General features: G+C 42.2%; 1 protein-coding gene across 9 annotated transcripts in view; it reads left to right on the plus strand.

Annotated features, from left to right (window-relative positions):
• LOC148038724 (translocator assembly/maintenance protein) overlaps window positions 1–15,366 on the plus strand; it is a 101,116-nt gene extending 85,750 nt beyond the window's left edge. For 8 of the 9 annotated variants that reach the window (XM_087674559.1, XM_087674561.1, XM_087674562.1 and 5 more), the window contains 4 exons: window positions 14,092–14,169; window positions 14,246–14,377; window positions 14,779–14,875; window positions 14,960–15,366. In XM_087674559.1, the coding sequence (XP_087530685.1) occupies window positions 14,092–14,169; window positions 14,246–14,377; window positions 14,779–14,875; window positions 14,960–15,132 (480 nt within the window). In that variant the 3' untranslated portion in view covers window positions 15,133–15,366. The remainder of the gene's footprint in view (window positions 1–14,091; window positions 14,170–14,245; window positions 14,378–14,778; window positions 14,876–14,959) is intronic. The other variant, XM_087674573.1, reaches the window with a different exon arrangement.
• Window positions 15,367–15,919: the final 553 nt, after the last annotated feature.

A 15,919-nucleotide genomic window follows, 5' to 3' on the forward strand; every position in this document is an offset into this window, starting at 1 on the left:
TTTGTGCTAGTGCTGATTTTTACTCTCAGCTAAAAAATTATAGCAATATGTCTTCATACACTGAGATGGACTCAAGCAGTGACGATGTCTCTCAGTATGAACATTCACATGGGAATGAAGGAAATGCAATGCTTGACCTTGGACAAGGCTCGGACCATGGATATCAAGCTGAAAATATTGGTGTTGGGCAAGATGCACGGCCTTCAGGGCATAAGGAGACTGGTGACCAGCAAAGTGAAGAGAAATTTGATGACCAGTTCAAGAATCGAATGAGGACAGCAACAAATCTCTTTGCTGAATTGGCAAAGGATTCTCAATTTACCCAAATTTTAAATGCTCCAAAGAAGAACAGCAAAGGCAAGAAGAAGAAGATGCCTTTTACACCTTCGGGATAGCAAGATGTATCGAAGATAATGCCAAACCCTTTATTTGAAGCTCCTAAAGATGGTAATGAAATAAAATAGTTGGTAGCTACGGGGCAAGGAATGCAAATGCAAGGCCATCACAGAAGTTTCAATCCAATGGATTTTGGATAGTCGGGCATGCATGCTATGATGTGACAGCTAGGATATTTTGGTGGAAGCATAATTTTTCATGCTATGTTCGGACAAGGACCACATACGGGAATGTATGGTACAAATCCCTATGGTATGCAACAACCAATGCATGCTCTGTAAGGTCCAATGTGTTTAGGTATGGTTGGAAATATACAAAGCCCTATGTATGGCAGCATTGGCTTGATGCTTGGGGCACAATGTAGCATGTTTAGTACTGCATCTACACCCTCGAATGCTTATGGGACTCAATGAATGAATGCTGCTCATGCAAATGCTTCGTTTGGCGTTGGTTTTGATGTAAATTCAGCAAATGCACCCCTTTTGCAGTAGCCAGTGTATAACAACTTGACACCCAAAGGGGCAGCAAAAGACTATGATGAGGGTGGGAAAGCAGTGAAGTTTGAGCCCTTCAGTGGTGTACAAGATAGGCGAAAAGCTTTGACTTTCATTCAGGAGTTTGATGCAATCTATTCAGGGGGGAACTTCACAGAGTCCTCGAAGATTTGGAAAGGCAGTCACTTTTTTGAAAGGAAATGCATTACAGTGGTGGTCTACTCTTTTGATGCAAGGTAGAGTACCGTTAACGTGGGTACAATTCAAGCTAATGTTTGCATCGAATTGGTTGACAAGTATCTTTGAGATGGACATCATGACAGCTTGGAATAAGCTGGGTGCTAAGGAATGTAAGAATTTGGAGCAATATAATAAGAAGTTTTGGGATGCATTGCTGTCTGAGGATAATCACCCTTTGCAAACTGCAAAGCACGTCTTTGGCAATCAGTTGCCCTCTTTTGCTTTTTTTGCGATCTTTGAAGTGCATATTTTATCTTTGCATAGGCTACATCCAAGTTTTTCATATAACGATCAGCCTCAAAGATCTTATCCTTAGTTTGCAGAATAGGTGGCACTTTCTTGCCACCCTCAACCACCTCAAATGGAGCTTTGCCCGTAGAACTATGCACTGTGTTGTTGTAAGCAAACTCAACCTACGGCAAATACTGCTCCCACTGTGTCTTGTGGTCTGAAACGTAGCACCTCAAAAGATCTAACACTGTGGAATTTGCTTTCTCAGACTGACCATCTGTTTGCGGATGGAAGAATTATGAGAATTTCAGCGTGACGCCTATATTCTCAAACAACCCCTTCCAAAATAAACTAGTCATTTGTGGGTCTTGATCACTAATGATCGACTCTGACATACCATGATACTTAAAGATGTGCTGCAAAAATAATCGTGCCATATGATCAGCCTTTATTTTCTTTGTCACCAAAATGAAATGGGCTTGTTTACTAAACCTGCAAATGATAGTCCATATCCCATCATTCCTTGTAGGTGTCTTAGGAAGCTCAAAAATAAAGTCCATTGCAATGCTCTACTAAGGCCTATCTGGAATAAGCAAGGGCTGCAACAAACTCGGCATCCTTTGCCTATCATGCTTTACCTTTTGGTATACGATGCATGTCTTAACAAACTGTTCTATATCATGCCTCAAAGCTGGCCAATAAAAGAAATGCTCCACTACCTTGACGATGGTATCAATACCTTTGTGTCCTGCATACAGAGGAGCATGACTTTTAGTGATAACTCTAGGTCTTAACTGCTTTGTGATACACAGTTGTCCGTGCATCATCAGAAATTCATCTCTTAGTACAAAGTGTTCATGCCTTTGGCCATTGCAAAGCTGATCGTAAACATTAGCAAAGTCTGAACCAGCAACATATTGCTCTTTCATGGCATCCAACTCAGTGTGATAAACCATGGCGACGGCTGAAATTTGTGGCTTACATGATAGTGCATCAGCCACAACATTCTTTTTATCATCAATATGTACAATCTGAAAACGAAACATAGAGAGAAAATTTGCTCATCTCATATGCTTCTCTGACAATGTTGTTTGCGTTAGAAAGTCTCTCAAAGTTTGATGGTTTGTCTGCACTATAAAATCGGCCCCAAACAAATAATGTTTCCTGTAACCGGCCTGTTCACTGGGAAGGGCGGTAGTGTACAACCAAAATAAATAAATGTTTTCACCCAATTTAACAGTCGCCCACTTTACTTGAACTTAAAGACACAGAATCAAGAAGACATACAGGAAGCTAGAATGCTCACGTTGCAACACATACACCCTGTTGGCCCGTAAGTTAGGCGCCCCTTGCGGTATTTCTTTATTTTTAAAAAGAGAAAGTACAATGGGCTGTCTTTCACCTATTCTGGGTGAAATTTGACAGCATAACAGTACAATTACTGACCCAAATCAAGTTGACTAGGAGGGGAAACTCTGCCCAAGTCTGAATCTTCTGGTTGGAGTGCAGAATTGACCATTTCAACCTGCTGTATTTACTGGTTCAGACCTGTTCTGAAACCTGTTTACAACTCATACTGTTCCCTGTACTGTTCAGCCCACTGTAATTACTGGTTCAGATCTGTTCTGACACCTGTTCTCAGCTCATATTGTTCCCTGCACTGTCCTGCATCATCTAGGCCAATTGTCCCTTGATTCTGACATCAATTGGGCTCTGAAATAACCTCTGAACAGTCCAGAATCAGAACTGATTTAATGCTGTTTCAGGCACTTGCTTGGTGAGGTTACCACCCTCACCTGTTCTTGCTTGTGGGCAGCAAACAATTACTCCTGTTCATGGAGAAAAGAGGCTCTTGCCTCATGCAAAAACAACATATTTCACACGGCTGTACCTGAATCAGAAGAAAGGCCCTTGATTTTGCAGCATAACCATACTGTCAGGGAGAGAAAGAGAGAGAGTAGGAAGCAAGCTCAAGCCTCTTTGCATCATAGACAAGGTAGACTAGCTCTCAAGAGCTCTTCATCTGCAGCAATCCATCTCTCTTTCACAAAAATGAGCCCCCCATGCATTGAAACTCGTTTTTGTGCTGCCCTCTCTCTCTCTTTTGGGAATTTATGCCCAAATTGTGACACATGGCATACATGTAACAATTTTCCTGTTTAAACCTTTCGGTCTAAAATTCTCCATCATCGGTTCAAAATTTGACCTCGGCACACACCAGAGCATTAATCCTCGTACAAAAACGAAGATAATGACGCAAACAGATTCTGGGGTCCAAAAATAGTAACTCCCTAAATTTTAGGAGTTGCTTCCATTGCATCCCCACTAGTCTTTTGACCATCTTTGCAGACTATGGCTACATCCAAATCTGTAATGTAGCTGAACTGAAAGTGAATTTCCACTGATGACCCCACATGGACTAATCTCTTGAAGATTTGTCCATCTTCACTTTGAACTAGTCTCTTCCAGGCTAGTTCTTTAACACACTTGTCCATGCACGCTTTCACAAGTCTCTTCCAGGCTTGTCAATCTACAGTGCCATCAGTCTCTTCCAGACTTATACTGGATCTTAACTGTCCAGTCTTGACTCACTAGACAGTCTTGTCCGTTTCACATACTGGCCATGTAACTCAGGCGTTTAGATTTCAAGAGGGATCCTTCCAAAAAGAAAAGCCAAATAAAATATGTAATAAAGAAATCAACAAAAAGGTAATAGTTGTCACAGTCTGACATACCTCCCTCTCGAAATCGCAAACGTCCTCATTTGCATGAATGTTATACATGCTTCCAGCTAACCCAATGAACTTATACCTGGCAGCACATGTACAACACATACATGCTATCAGTGAACATTGTGAACTGAACACACTGTTAACACATGTATGTTCTAACTGTGAAACATGACAGACTATCATCATGTGACTCCACATCATTGTTTCCAGATATAGTGGCTGGTACATCACAATGATATCCCCATAGTGGCAGATTCTCATTTGATGACTCCACATCACCCTGACTAGAGATCTAGTGGCCGGTACATCAAAATGATATCCCCACTGAGTCAATTCACAGAATACATGCTCGATCAAGTAACCATTGTTACAACATGTATTCAATTCAATAGAAGTAAAAACTGTATTCTTGCAAGCAATACTTACTTCTTTAGCACTGAGAAAACCATATGGACACAATAAGTGTTAACCTGTACAAAATCTATTTTTGTACATAATTTCTTTCTTGAGCAATTGTCACTTTGACAATCTATTTCAGCTTAGAGATACAAGGGGTCAAGGTAGGTTGCAAGCGAAATGCTTCAAGGTAAAGTTCCAACACATTAGGTGACTCTGCAAGTTCACCTTCATCCATCCACTTAGCATCTATAGCTGGATAGTTCTTGAACTTAACCAAATACCTTCTAGCAACCTTGCCTTTCACTTTCCTTTCTTTGTGTGCCAATACCTGTTATGGAACAAGAATTTCATCAAGTTCCTCAACTTCGGGCTGTTCCTCAGCTGGCATATCTTTTGGCACATCACCCACATAAGGTCTAAGAAGACTTACATGGAAAGCATTATGAATCTTCCAATTGTCAGGCAATTTCAGCCTATAGCTGACATCATTAATCTTCTCTGTTACTTGAAAAGGCCCATAGTCTCGCATACTAAGCTTAGTGAAAAGACTTTCCTTGCCTTTCCGCTTCTTTAAGCGTGCCTTTTCAAACCGCAACAGTGCCCAATCACCAAGTGAAAATATCAATTCACGACAGTGATGATCAGCAGCTTTCTTTTGCTTTGCCTGAGTCCTTTCAAGGGCATGCTTAACTTTATGATACATTTCACCCATACTCTGCACATACTGATCTGCCTGAAAGATCTTATTATTTTGTATGCAAAATGGGAGGAACCTTTTTACCACCTTCAACAATTTCAAAAGGGGCTTTGCCTGTTAACGAATGCACAGTATTATTGTATGCATACTCAACCAAAGGCAAATACTGCTCCCACTTTGACTTGTGTTCTGACACATAGCACTTAAGCAGATCCAAGACAGTAGAATTTGCCTCTTCTGATTGTCCATCAGTCTGTGGATGAAATGACGATGAGAACTTAAGCGTTGTGCCCATGTTTTCAAATATGCCTCTCCAAAATAGACTTGTCATCCGTGGATCACGGTCACTGACAATAGACTGTGGCATACCATGATACTTGAAGACATTGCACATAAACAAATGTGCTATCTGATCTGGTTTTATCTTCTTCCTGACAGGAATGAAATGAGCACGTTTGCTAAACCTGCAAATAATAGTCCATATCCCATCATTTCCTGTCTGTGTCCTTGGAAGATCAAAGATAAAATCCATAGCTATGCTTTCCCATGGTTTATTTGGAATAGGCAATGGTTGTAAAAGCCCTAGTGCTTTTTGCCTGTCAAACTTGACCTTCTGGCAAATCAAACACTGCCGCACAAAAGCATCCACATCTCTTCTCAAAGTAGGCCAATAAAATAATGTCTCTACTACTTTGACTGTTGCATCAATACCACGATGCCCTGCATACGGTGGAGAATGACTCTCTGTCATAACTTTCCGTCTCAATGGCATAGTCACACATAGTCTACCATGCATCAACATGAAACCATCCTTGAGAAGATAATGCTTATGATGTTGTTCATTGATAAGCTGATCAAAGATCCTTGCAAAATCTTCATCATCAGCATACTGCTCCTTCATATCATCAGCATCCTTGCAAAATTTTCATCATCAGCATACTGTCTCTACTACTTTGACTGTTGCATCAATACCACGATGCCCTGCATACGGTGGAGAATGACTCTCTGTCATAACTTTCCGTCTCAATGGCATAGTCACACATAGTCTACCATGCATCAACATGAAACCATCCTTGAGAAGATAATGCTTATGATGTTGTTCATTGATAAGCTGATCAAAGATCCTTGCAAAATCTTCATCATCAGCATACTGCTCCTTCATATCATCAAGCTCATGATGATAAGGAATTGACACAGCTGAAAATAAGTACACGTTGATCCCGAACTTTACCCCAAGCTTTGCAGAGCTCATTAGCATCCGAGTGTGGCTTGTCTCCCAGGATATCTGGCTTTCACCCAGGCGACCCGGGTTCAAATCCTGGCAATGGAACCATGTAACCGGCGTGTTCACTGGGAAGGGCGGTAGTGTACCACCAAAATAAATAAATGCTTTCACCCAATTTAACAGTCGCCCACTTTACCTGAACTTAAAGACACAGAATCAAGAAGACATACAGGAAGCTAGAATGCTCACGTTGCAACACATACACCCTGTTGGCCCGTAAGTTAGGCGCCCCTTGCGGTATTTCTTTATTTTTAAAAAGAGAAAGTACAATGGGCTGTCTTTCACCTATTCTGGGTGAAATTTGACAGCATAACAGTACAATTACTGACCCAAATCAAGTTGACTAGGAGGGGAAACTCTGCCCAAGTCTGAAACTTCTGGTTGGAGTGCAGAATTGACCATTTCAACCTGCTGTATTTACTGGTTCAGACCTGTTCTGAAACCTGTTTACAACTCATACTGTTCCCTGTACTGTTCAGCCCACTGTAATTACTGGTTCAGACCTGTTCTGACACCTGTTCTCAGCTCATATTGTTCCCTGCACTCTCCTGCATCATCTGGGCCAATTGCCCCTTGATTCTGACATCAATTGGGCTTTGAAATAACCTCTGAACAGTCCAGAATCAGAACTGATTTAATGCTGTTTCAGGCACTTGCTTGGTGAGGTTACCACCCTCACCTGTTCCTACTTGTGGGCAGCAAACAATTGCTCCTGTTCCTGGAGAAAAGAGGCTCTTGCCTCATGCAAAAACAGCATATTCCACACAGCTGTACCTGAATCAGAAGAAAGGCCCTTGATTCTGCAGCATAACCATACTGCCAGGGAGAGAAAGAGAAAGAGAGTAAGAAGCAAGCTCAAGCCTCTGTGCATCATAGACAAGGTAGACCAGCTCTCAAGAGCTCTCTATCTGCAGCAATCCATCTCCCTTTCACAAAAATGAGCCCCCTATGCATTGAAACTCGTTTTTGTGCTGCCCTCTCTCTCTTTTGGGAATTTATGCCCAAATTGTGACACATGGCATACATGTAACAATTTTCTTGTTTAAACCTTTTGGTCTAAAATTCTCCATCCTTGGTTCAAAATTTGACCTCGGCACAGACCAGAACATTAATCCTCCTACAAAAACGAAGATAATGACGCGAACAGATTCTGGGGTCCAAAAATAGTAACTCCCTAAATTTTGGGAGTTGCTTCCATTGCATCCCCACTTGTCTTCTGACCATCTTTGCAGACTATGGCTACATCCAAATCTGTAATGTAGCTGAACTGAAAGTGAATTTTCACTGATGACTCCACATGGACTAATCTCTTGAATTTTTATCCATCTTCACTTTGAACTAGTCTCTTCCAGGCTAGTTCTTCAACACACTTGTCCATATACACTTTTACAAGTCTCTTCCAGGCTTGTCAATCTACAGTGCCATCAGTCTCTTCCAGACTTATACTGGATCTTAACTGTCCAATCTTGACTCGCTAGACATTCCTGTCCGTTTCAGAAACTGGCCATGCAACTTAGGCGTTTAGATTTCAAGAGGGATCCTTCCAAATAGAAAAACCAAATAAAATATGTAATAAAGAAATCAACAAAAAGGTAATAGTTGTCAATGTCTTGTGACATTTCCACATAGACAGTGCATGAATTACAATCAAGAGCTCTTTCTTATAGACCTATAAATTCTTTTTCTCACTGTGGAGAATTCGGCTCTTATAAGTCACAACTCAGCCGTCCTACATATAAGAACAACCCCAAGGCTGTTACCACATGCATCACATTGAACTATGAATGACTTCCTTAGATCGGGCAACACAAGCACATGATTTGAAGTCATCTTTTTTTCAACTTTTCAAATGTTGAAATTTCCATTGCTGTCCATCTAAATGGCACATCTTCTTCTGCAAGGCATGCAATGGAGATGCAATTTCGGCAAACCGCGTACATACTTCGTGTAGTAATAACATAAATCCAAGAAGCTGCAGATCTCATGCACATTTCTCAAAGGTGGCCATGATTGTATTGCCTCAACCTTTGCAAGGTCCATACGAATATCAACCGATACAATATGCTTCAAAAATGCTATCCATGGTCTAAGCCTTGTGCAAGGTCAAACATTGCATTTCCTTCATTTCCATGTGAATGTTTATACTGAGAGGCATTATCACTGCTTGAGTCCATCTCACTGTATGAAGACATATTGCTGTAATTTCTTAGTTGAGAGTAAAAATCAACACTAGCACAAAGCTTTGGCTTGCAGTTAGGTGCCTTAGGCCCACCAAAGTAAGGGATTGAGTGGTATCTCGGCAATGGAACCATAAAACCAATCTCCTCCTCGGATAGGGTGGTAAATAACCTGATTAAGCACTATTTACAGCAATTAACAATTCACAAAACTGAAATGCACACCTTGTCATATAATCTTAGACAATGGACATCTTGTTGGCCCTAAAATTGGCGCCCCTTTTGATATTTCTTTAACTTAATTGAAGAAAAAGTTGATGTACAATGGGATTCTCCCAATCCCTTTCGGTTTTCCAACTTTCCTTGCTATCCAAAATGACCAATAAGTCTTCAATTTGATTTTTCCCTTGATTCGGACAGTCAATTGGCCTTCACCCACTTTGATGGAGATGGAAAATGCCCCAAGTTCATTGATTTTCTAGCCCCTCCATCTGAATTTGATTGAAAACAGCTTCAGCCCTATTGAATCCAAGTCTTGGAGCTTCCAATTTTTGGCACACTTCTTGAGGTTGTTGCTAAATCCTAATTTCTGCTTTGCGGATTAGGGCTTATAGTAGAGAAATCTGAAATTTCTCAGCCTTTGGTGATCTCAATGCTGTAACCTTCGGAGCAAGGCTGTAGAAAGGTTGGGAGATAAGAGTGAAAATTCAGACTTTCTTTGCGAAGAACTAAAGAAAATTTGTTTGTTACTACTGCTAGCCTATCTTAATAGCTTGTAGATACAAATAATTGAAGAAAGTCATTTATGGCTGCTGCCGTGTCTCAACAGCTTGTAGATGTTACGAAGAACTAAAGAAAATTTGTTTGTTACTACTGCTAGCCTATCTTAATAGCTTGTAGATACAAATAATTGAAGAAAGTCATTTATGGCTGCTGCCGTGTCTCAACAGCTTGTAGATGTTGTCACTTGTTGTTGATTGGTCTTCTCCTACCCGTGGTTGCCTCAGAAGGTTCTCCAATGGCTGCAAATCAGACCAGCAACATCTCCTTTCCCTCTTTTGTAGGCTGAATCCACTAAAATGCCTCTCTCCATCCTCTAAAGACGTTTTTCAATCTTGCATGGGCATTTTTGACAAGTGACAGTCTTTCCAAATGGTTTTTTCAGCATTATTCATAATTAAATATTACTTTTCAGTCCTTAAATACTGAAAAATAATCTAATAATTATTTTAGTGCCCTGAAAAATAATATGATTAACCAATAATTAAATTGGCTAGGCAACTTCCATTTCCGAGTATCTTTGTGTCATCATTGACCATTAGATTGGCATTAGGTACCATTAAGCACTTCTCTAGTGTCACCAACTGACACTTATGGCCAAATGAATGACCTAGGCCAACAACTGGTACCAGATATGTCAAAAGATGACGTACCAGCAAGACAATAGGGTTGGTGGGGAGGAACACGGAGTGAACTCGGTAAACATGGAGAAGAGAAGGCAGAAGAAACTCTGATGAATGGAATGATGAAGATTTGAATCATGGAGTGAATGTGATACAAGGGAACAAGGGTGCCGTGCTGTAGCACAAGGAAGATGATGAAGACAGCCACGAACCACGAATCGCAATGTCCTTTTGAAGGGGTGTGAGGGTAGTGGAGAGGTTGAAGAGAAGAGGTGACAGACTGAATGACTCAGCCATAAGGAATGAATGAGAGAGTGGCCTATAAACAGGCACAGTCAGTCTAGGATGGTGCCCCTTTTTGGGGCTGCAAACCCTAAACGCAAAACGCAAAAACGCAAAAACGCAAACTACGGGTGAAGGGTTTTTCAATACCCCCTCTCAGGCCCAAAAAGGGGAACAAGAGAAGAGTGAGGTGGAGATGCAATGCTACATGCTAAAGAATACTCATGCAACAGGTGCTACTTGGACAGTGTCTCTCGTAGGAAAATTGTTCACTTGTCCAAGTGCCCTAGTACAAAGATGATAAAAACATGCAATGCATAGGAGGAATGTCGGACTTTGTGTGGTGCCGAGAACCATAAGGATATGCTCGTACTCAATCTTGGAAGGTGGTTCCATGCTAACCAAGTGTCAAAGGTAAGAAGAGAAGAGGAGGAAGATGTAGAGAATTCCTCAGATCCAAGATTTCCAGCAGAAAGAGAACCTGCAGTAAAGACCAGTAGACAGAGTGAACTGGAGAATCCGAAACACAACCTCGGGAGAGAAGCCACTAGCTCAGTGCATCTATACTGGAAGGAATATGAAGGCCTTGTCACCAAGTTGCGGCTGAACCTCCGAGGTCTCGATCTAGGTGGTACTTGAAGATCTTGGATATCAGTAGAAGAGATGACTGGTCAAAGACAGCCACCCCAAGAAAGTAGAGGATGGGTGAAGAACTTCATGTGGAGTAGGTTCCCCCTCTGAGGTGGGAGGTGGAGGGGTCCCCGTTGAAGTCGAAGAAGAAGTAGATGCCTCCTCTGAGGGCAAAGAAATAATATCCCCCTCTGAAGTAGATAGGGAATCCAAAAACTCATGAATCACGGACTCCGAAACGTTTGATGACGAAGGAAGTGTTGCCGATCGTGCTGAAGAAGGTATCTGGGGTGTCCAAGAGCTCCTAGAGATGGCCTCTCGAACCTGAGTAGTCGAGGGTGGGGAAGGGTCGAATTGAGAATGAGCAAGACGTAGGCAATAGTCGCTCTCTCTCAGTGGAGCGGATTGGGTAGCCGAAGAAGAGGAAGGAGTCGAGTAGCCATTGTCTCTTGAAGGAGCGGACTGACAAGGAGACGGTATCAAACAATCACTCTCTCTCGATGGAGTGGACTGTAGAACCACGGGCCATGGTAGCCACTGTACCCGAAAATAGGTGGGAGTAGACTGTCGCTGGTATTGCGACGATCTCCAGGAGGTCGTAGCGCCAATCGATCCTCCATGTGCTCGAAAGGACTTAGTACGCATCGGATGCATCTTATTGCCTTGAGTATAGTACTCTGATAGCCGATGCAGAATGATCTCTATGGCCCAGAAAGGAGAGGTGGCACAAGGAGTGCGTGGTGGAAGACGCATATACTGCGGGGGTTGGGGAGCAAAGGTCGAAGTCGGCAAGCATCGGTGGTGTGTCCGGTGATGCCACAGTAGAAGCACCCAATAGTCTGGACATCTGTTGGTAAAGAAGCCATAGATACGAGTGTGCCTTGCTGAAAAAGGAAGAGGTCATCCACCACTCAAGGGGTGGGAGGGTAGTGGAAGGGCTGGAAGTGAGCTGCTAGTGGGAAGAGGATGTGACCAGTAGTAAGAGGTTGCAACCAAAAGAAAAACGCAGGTGAGGAGAGAGAAAGACTAAAAACGCAGACAACAGGAGAGAGAAAGACTAAAAATGTAGGCAAGACAGCTTGCAAGGAAAGAAAGACTAAAAACGGAGCTTGCAGGAGAGAGAAAGACTAAAAACGCAGGCAGAACAGCCTGCAGGAGAGAGACTAAAAACGGAGCCTGTAGGAGAGAGAAAGACTGAAAATGCAGGCAGACAGCTTGCTGGAGAGAGAAATACTAAAAACGTAGGTAGCAGGTGAGAGAAAGACTAAAAACGCAGGAAAAAAACAGTAGCAGCAGTCAATATGCTGAAATTAGCTCCGAACAGTGTGTGATAGACTGGAATAAGGCGCCAGACTGTTGTAGACAGCAATGGCCAGCTTGAACCGCGATGTCCTCCGTGTCTGGGGTGTGGGCAGCAAGCTGAAATACCTGAAATCTGCAAAAACGAGATTGTTTTCTGAATGGAGAGTCATCAGCAACAGTCGTTCTGTTGTAAACATCTGCAAACTGCGGATGGAAGGCTGGAAACAAGCGGCAGACTGTAGATAACAGCAAGGGATAGCTAAGACTGCAATGTCCTCCGTGAAAGGGGTGTGGGCAGCAAGCTGAAAACACCTGAAATCTGCAAAAACGAGATTTTGATGCAGCGGAAGAAGAGAAGTGGATGCCAAACCTGCCACCGGTCTTTGCCTTCATTGGAGTGGAGGATCTTCGCTGCTAGGTGAGCAAAACCTAGCTCTCATACCATGTCAAAAGATGACGTACCAGTGAGACAATAGGGTTGGTGGGGAGAGGAACACGGAGTGAACTCAGCAAACATGGAGAAGAGAACAGAAGAGAGAAGAAACTCTGATGAATGGAATGATGAAGATCTGAATCATGGAGTGAATGTGATACAAGGGAACAAGGGTGCTGTAGCACAAGGAAGATGATGAAGACAGCCACAAACCACGAGCCGTTTTCCTCCTGAAGTGTGAGGGTAGTGGAGAGGTTGGAGAGAAGAGGTGACGGACTGAATGAATCAGCCGTAAGGAATGAATGAGAGAGTGGCCTATAAATAGGCACAATCAGTTTAGGATGGCGCCCCTTTTTGGGGCTGCAAACCCTAAACGCAAAACGTAGAAACACAAAAACGCAAACTGCGAGTGGAGGAGGGTGAAGGGTGAAGGGGTTCTCAACAAGATACCACGAAGTAGTTGTGCGGCATAACTTATAGCAACTTTTGCATTTGACACCCCGTGATTTCCTTGGATCCCGGGTTTGTAAATTTTCTCCAACCCCAGTTATACCTCACATGTGCAACATTTACTTAACCATATGATTAAAAATTAATCCACATGTTAAGTGAGGTTTCAGAAATACATGTCCTCATGACATTGACTAAGTGCCTTGGCCCTTTAAATAGGCTTCCTGATTACCACTGATGTGGCTAAATGGCTTTCTAGAGGACATCTCTAAGTCATTCTCACCTCTCCTAAAGATGGGTATGCACCTTTCATTCCACACCCTTGATCAATAGTCTCCCCATCTTACTGAAACACAGCCGTATACATCATTGAGAAAGCAAATGCAAGGATGCTCATGACTGATGTTCTAGTAAACCTTAATTAATTTAAGATCCCTAATCTACCCTTGATTCTCAACAAGATAACAACATAAACAATCATCTTCATAGATCATCCCCCCCTCCTTTCCTTTTTCTTTGGCTGAGTACTGAAAGTTTGTCCCAAAAATGAACTCCTTCAGTTATGAAGCATTTCATGGTGACTTGACCCATGCACTAAGCTCATAATTCCAAGAGACTTACCAGAAGCTGCCTAGATGGTCAAATTCTTGTCCATGTTAAATCCTCTATATAAGGCCGTTCTTGTTACTGTTTGTTTCTTGTCCTTGAGTTGAAAGGGGGAACGTGGGAGAGAGGGACTGGTACGGAGATAAGCAGGATGTGCTTGAGGAAGCGACTTGTAGGATGAGAGCTGTAATCAGCTAGATAGTGTATCTGTACAACAGTACTGATATGCATGCTTTTGGTCCATCTTTGTTTTGCAATCAACATTTCGACTCTATTTTAGATGCGGTTCTTCTACCCTATTTCACTAATGGTGTGAAACTATGTTTAATTGCAGGAAGAGCTCTACAATAAAATTTGCAGCCTCTCCTATATGGGTGATGTGCGGATGATGTTTGCAGAGAACAGAAACAAGGTTGGTAAGATGCACGGAGAAAATGTTTTGAGCTGACTGAGACTCTGCTTAACTGAGTTCCATTCTAAATTTTCAGGTGCATAATATAGTCCAGGGCAGTGCAGAGCATTTTCATTCACTGTATCGCATGCCTCTGTGCCATATTGCTGCTTTGGGGTTGTTGGAGCTTCCTAATTCCTTTGGAGATCCAAAGTCAGTTCTAGTACGGGTAAGACTGCAGCAGGTTTTTTTAGCATTTACCATATATACAAGAGGTTCTAGACAAATTCTGATAGTAATTCTCAGATTGTGAATTACGACGACATCATGAGCTTCTGTGGGGGAGGGGCTGCATACCTAGCTAGGTGTGGTTGGGGCATGGAGCTGCCGGCCCAGGGTGGGGGTCACGGTCCCTTGCCTCGGACTGCACCTAGCCAGGTATGCTGTTCCTTCTGAGCAGAAGCTCATGATGTTGAACAGTCTAGGGAAAAACAATTCACCACATGGGAAAATGTCAAAAATTTCTTGTGATAGAAAGCTCTTGCTCTTGATGGTGAGAACTTTAGGCTTTCAAAAAGTATTGTTTTAGCTTGAGTGACACTCGAGTGTGTTATCTAAAATTTTGCTCAGGATTGCAGACCTCATGCCCTGGAGTCATTTTTGAGCTCACTTCCAAAAGCTGTCTTGGATAGAATTGCTCCAACTGCATCACTACCAACCCATACAGGTTTGGCTACATACATGTGAGAGAAAGCAGCAGCAAGTAATGTGATGATGCTTGAACGGAATTAATGGAAGCTGTGCTTTTCAGAGAAAGGTGTGCATGTGTCGGGTGATCCAGCAAGGGCTGTAGAAAGAGCCATCCGAAGTGTAGTGCGGCGATCAAGTACGAGGCAGGTTCTTGCAGGTATGGTTGCAGCAGGGGGAGTGAATTCATTACGATACGTGTGGAGCAAAGTATCAAAGGCCTGGAGGCAAGCCTGATTTGCGTCATGCACATTTGTTTTGGTCCTCTTTGTATGTGACGTACTTCCCATCAAAACATACACTAAACTGATGCAATCCAGTCAGTATTTGGCCTTCCAATTCTGCAGTAGCACACCAAAAACATTAGGTCAAATTCACCTTCATTGCAAGTGTTGTGATATGTGACCAAAGGAGGAAGTGTCAAGTGTCTCTATTTCTGTTCTTATGAGCATTGGTTCATTTGGTGGCAAAGCTTTTATTAAGTAGGTAGGGTAAACAATAAGGGACCCCTATATTTGTTGATTAGGTAGGGTAAAAGTTCTTTTCTTTCATGAATATATAAGAAAGGTTCTTCTAAGCTTTCGGAACTTCGCTCACCATATTTAAATAGAACCTAGACTTTTTAAAATCTTTGGTTCACTTATATGCATATCATCAACGGTCACCACAATAATCAGATTTCTTTGTGAGAATGGAGGGATTTCAAGAACAAATGCAACGGGAAAATAATGTATCTATTCACCTCGAATAGTCTAATCTTTGAACAAGACCTCTATTAGGATGAATCCACAGTTGGATCATTGCATCCTTCCAAAATCTTTTTTCGGCCTACCAATGGAGGATGTGCTTACATGGATAGATCATTTAGAGAATGTGGTCGTGTACCATGGATGGCAAGATGATTGAAGATCACGCGAGATTTGGGCTTTATTAGGACTTGCTACAACTTGGTATACACAAAAAGCATAAATAATTGAAGTAAATTGGTTTGAAATTAAAAGTCAATTAATAAAAGATTTTGCAC

The sequence above is a fragment of the Lygodium microphyllum genome, chromosome 3 (genome assembly GCF_053477565.2).
Source record: "Lygodium microphyllum isolate KBCC chromosome 3, Lygodium_microphyllum_v1.1.10, whole genome shotgun sequence".
NCBI classification, from domain to species: Eukaryota; Viridiplantae; Streptophyta; class Polypodiopsida; order Schizaeales; family Lygodiaceae; genus Lygodium; species Lygodium microphyllum.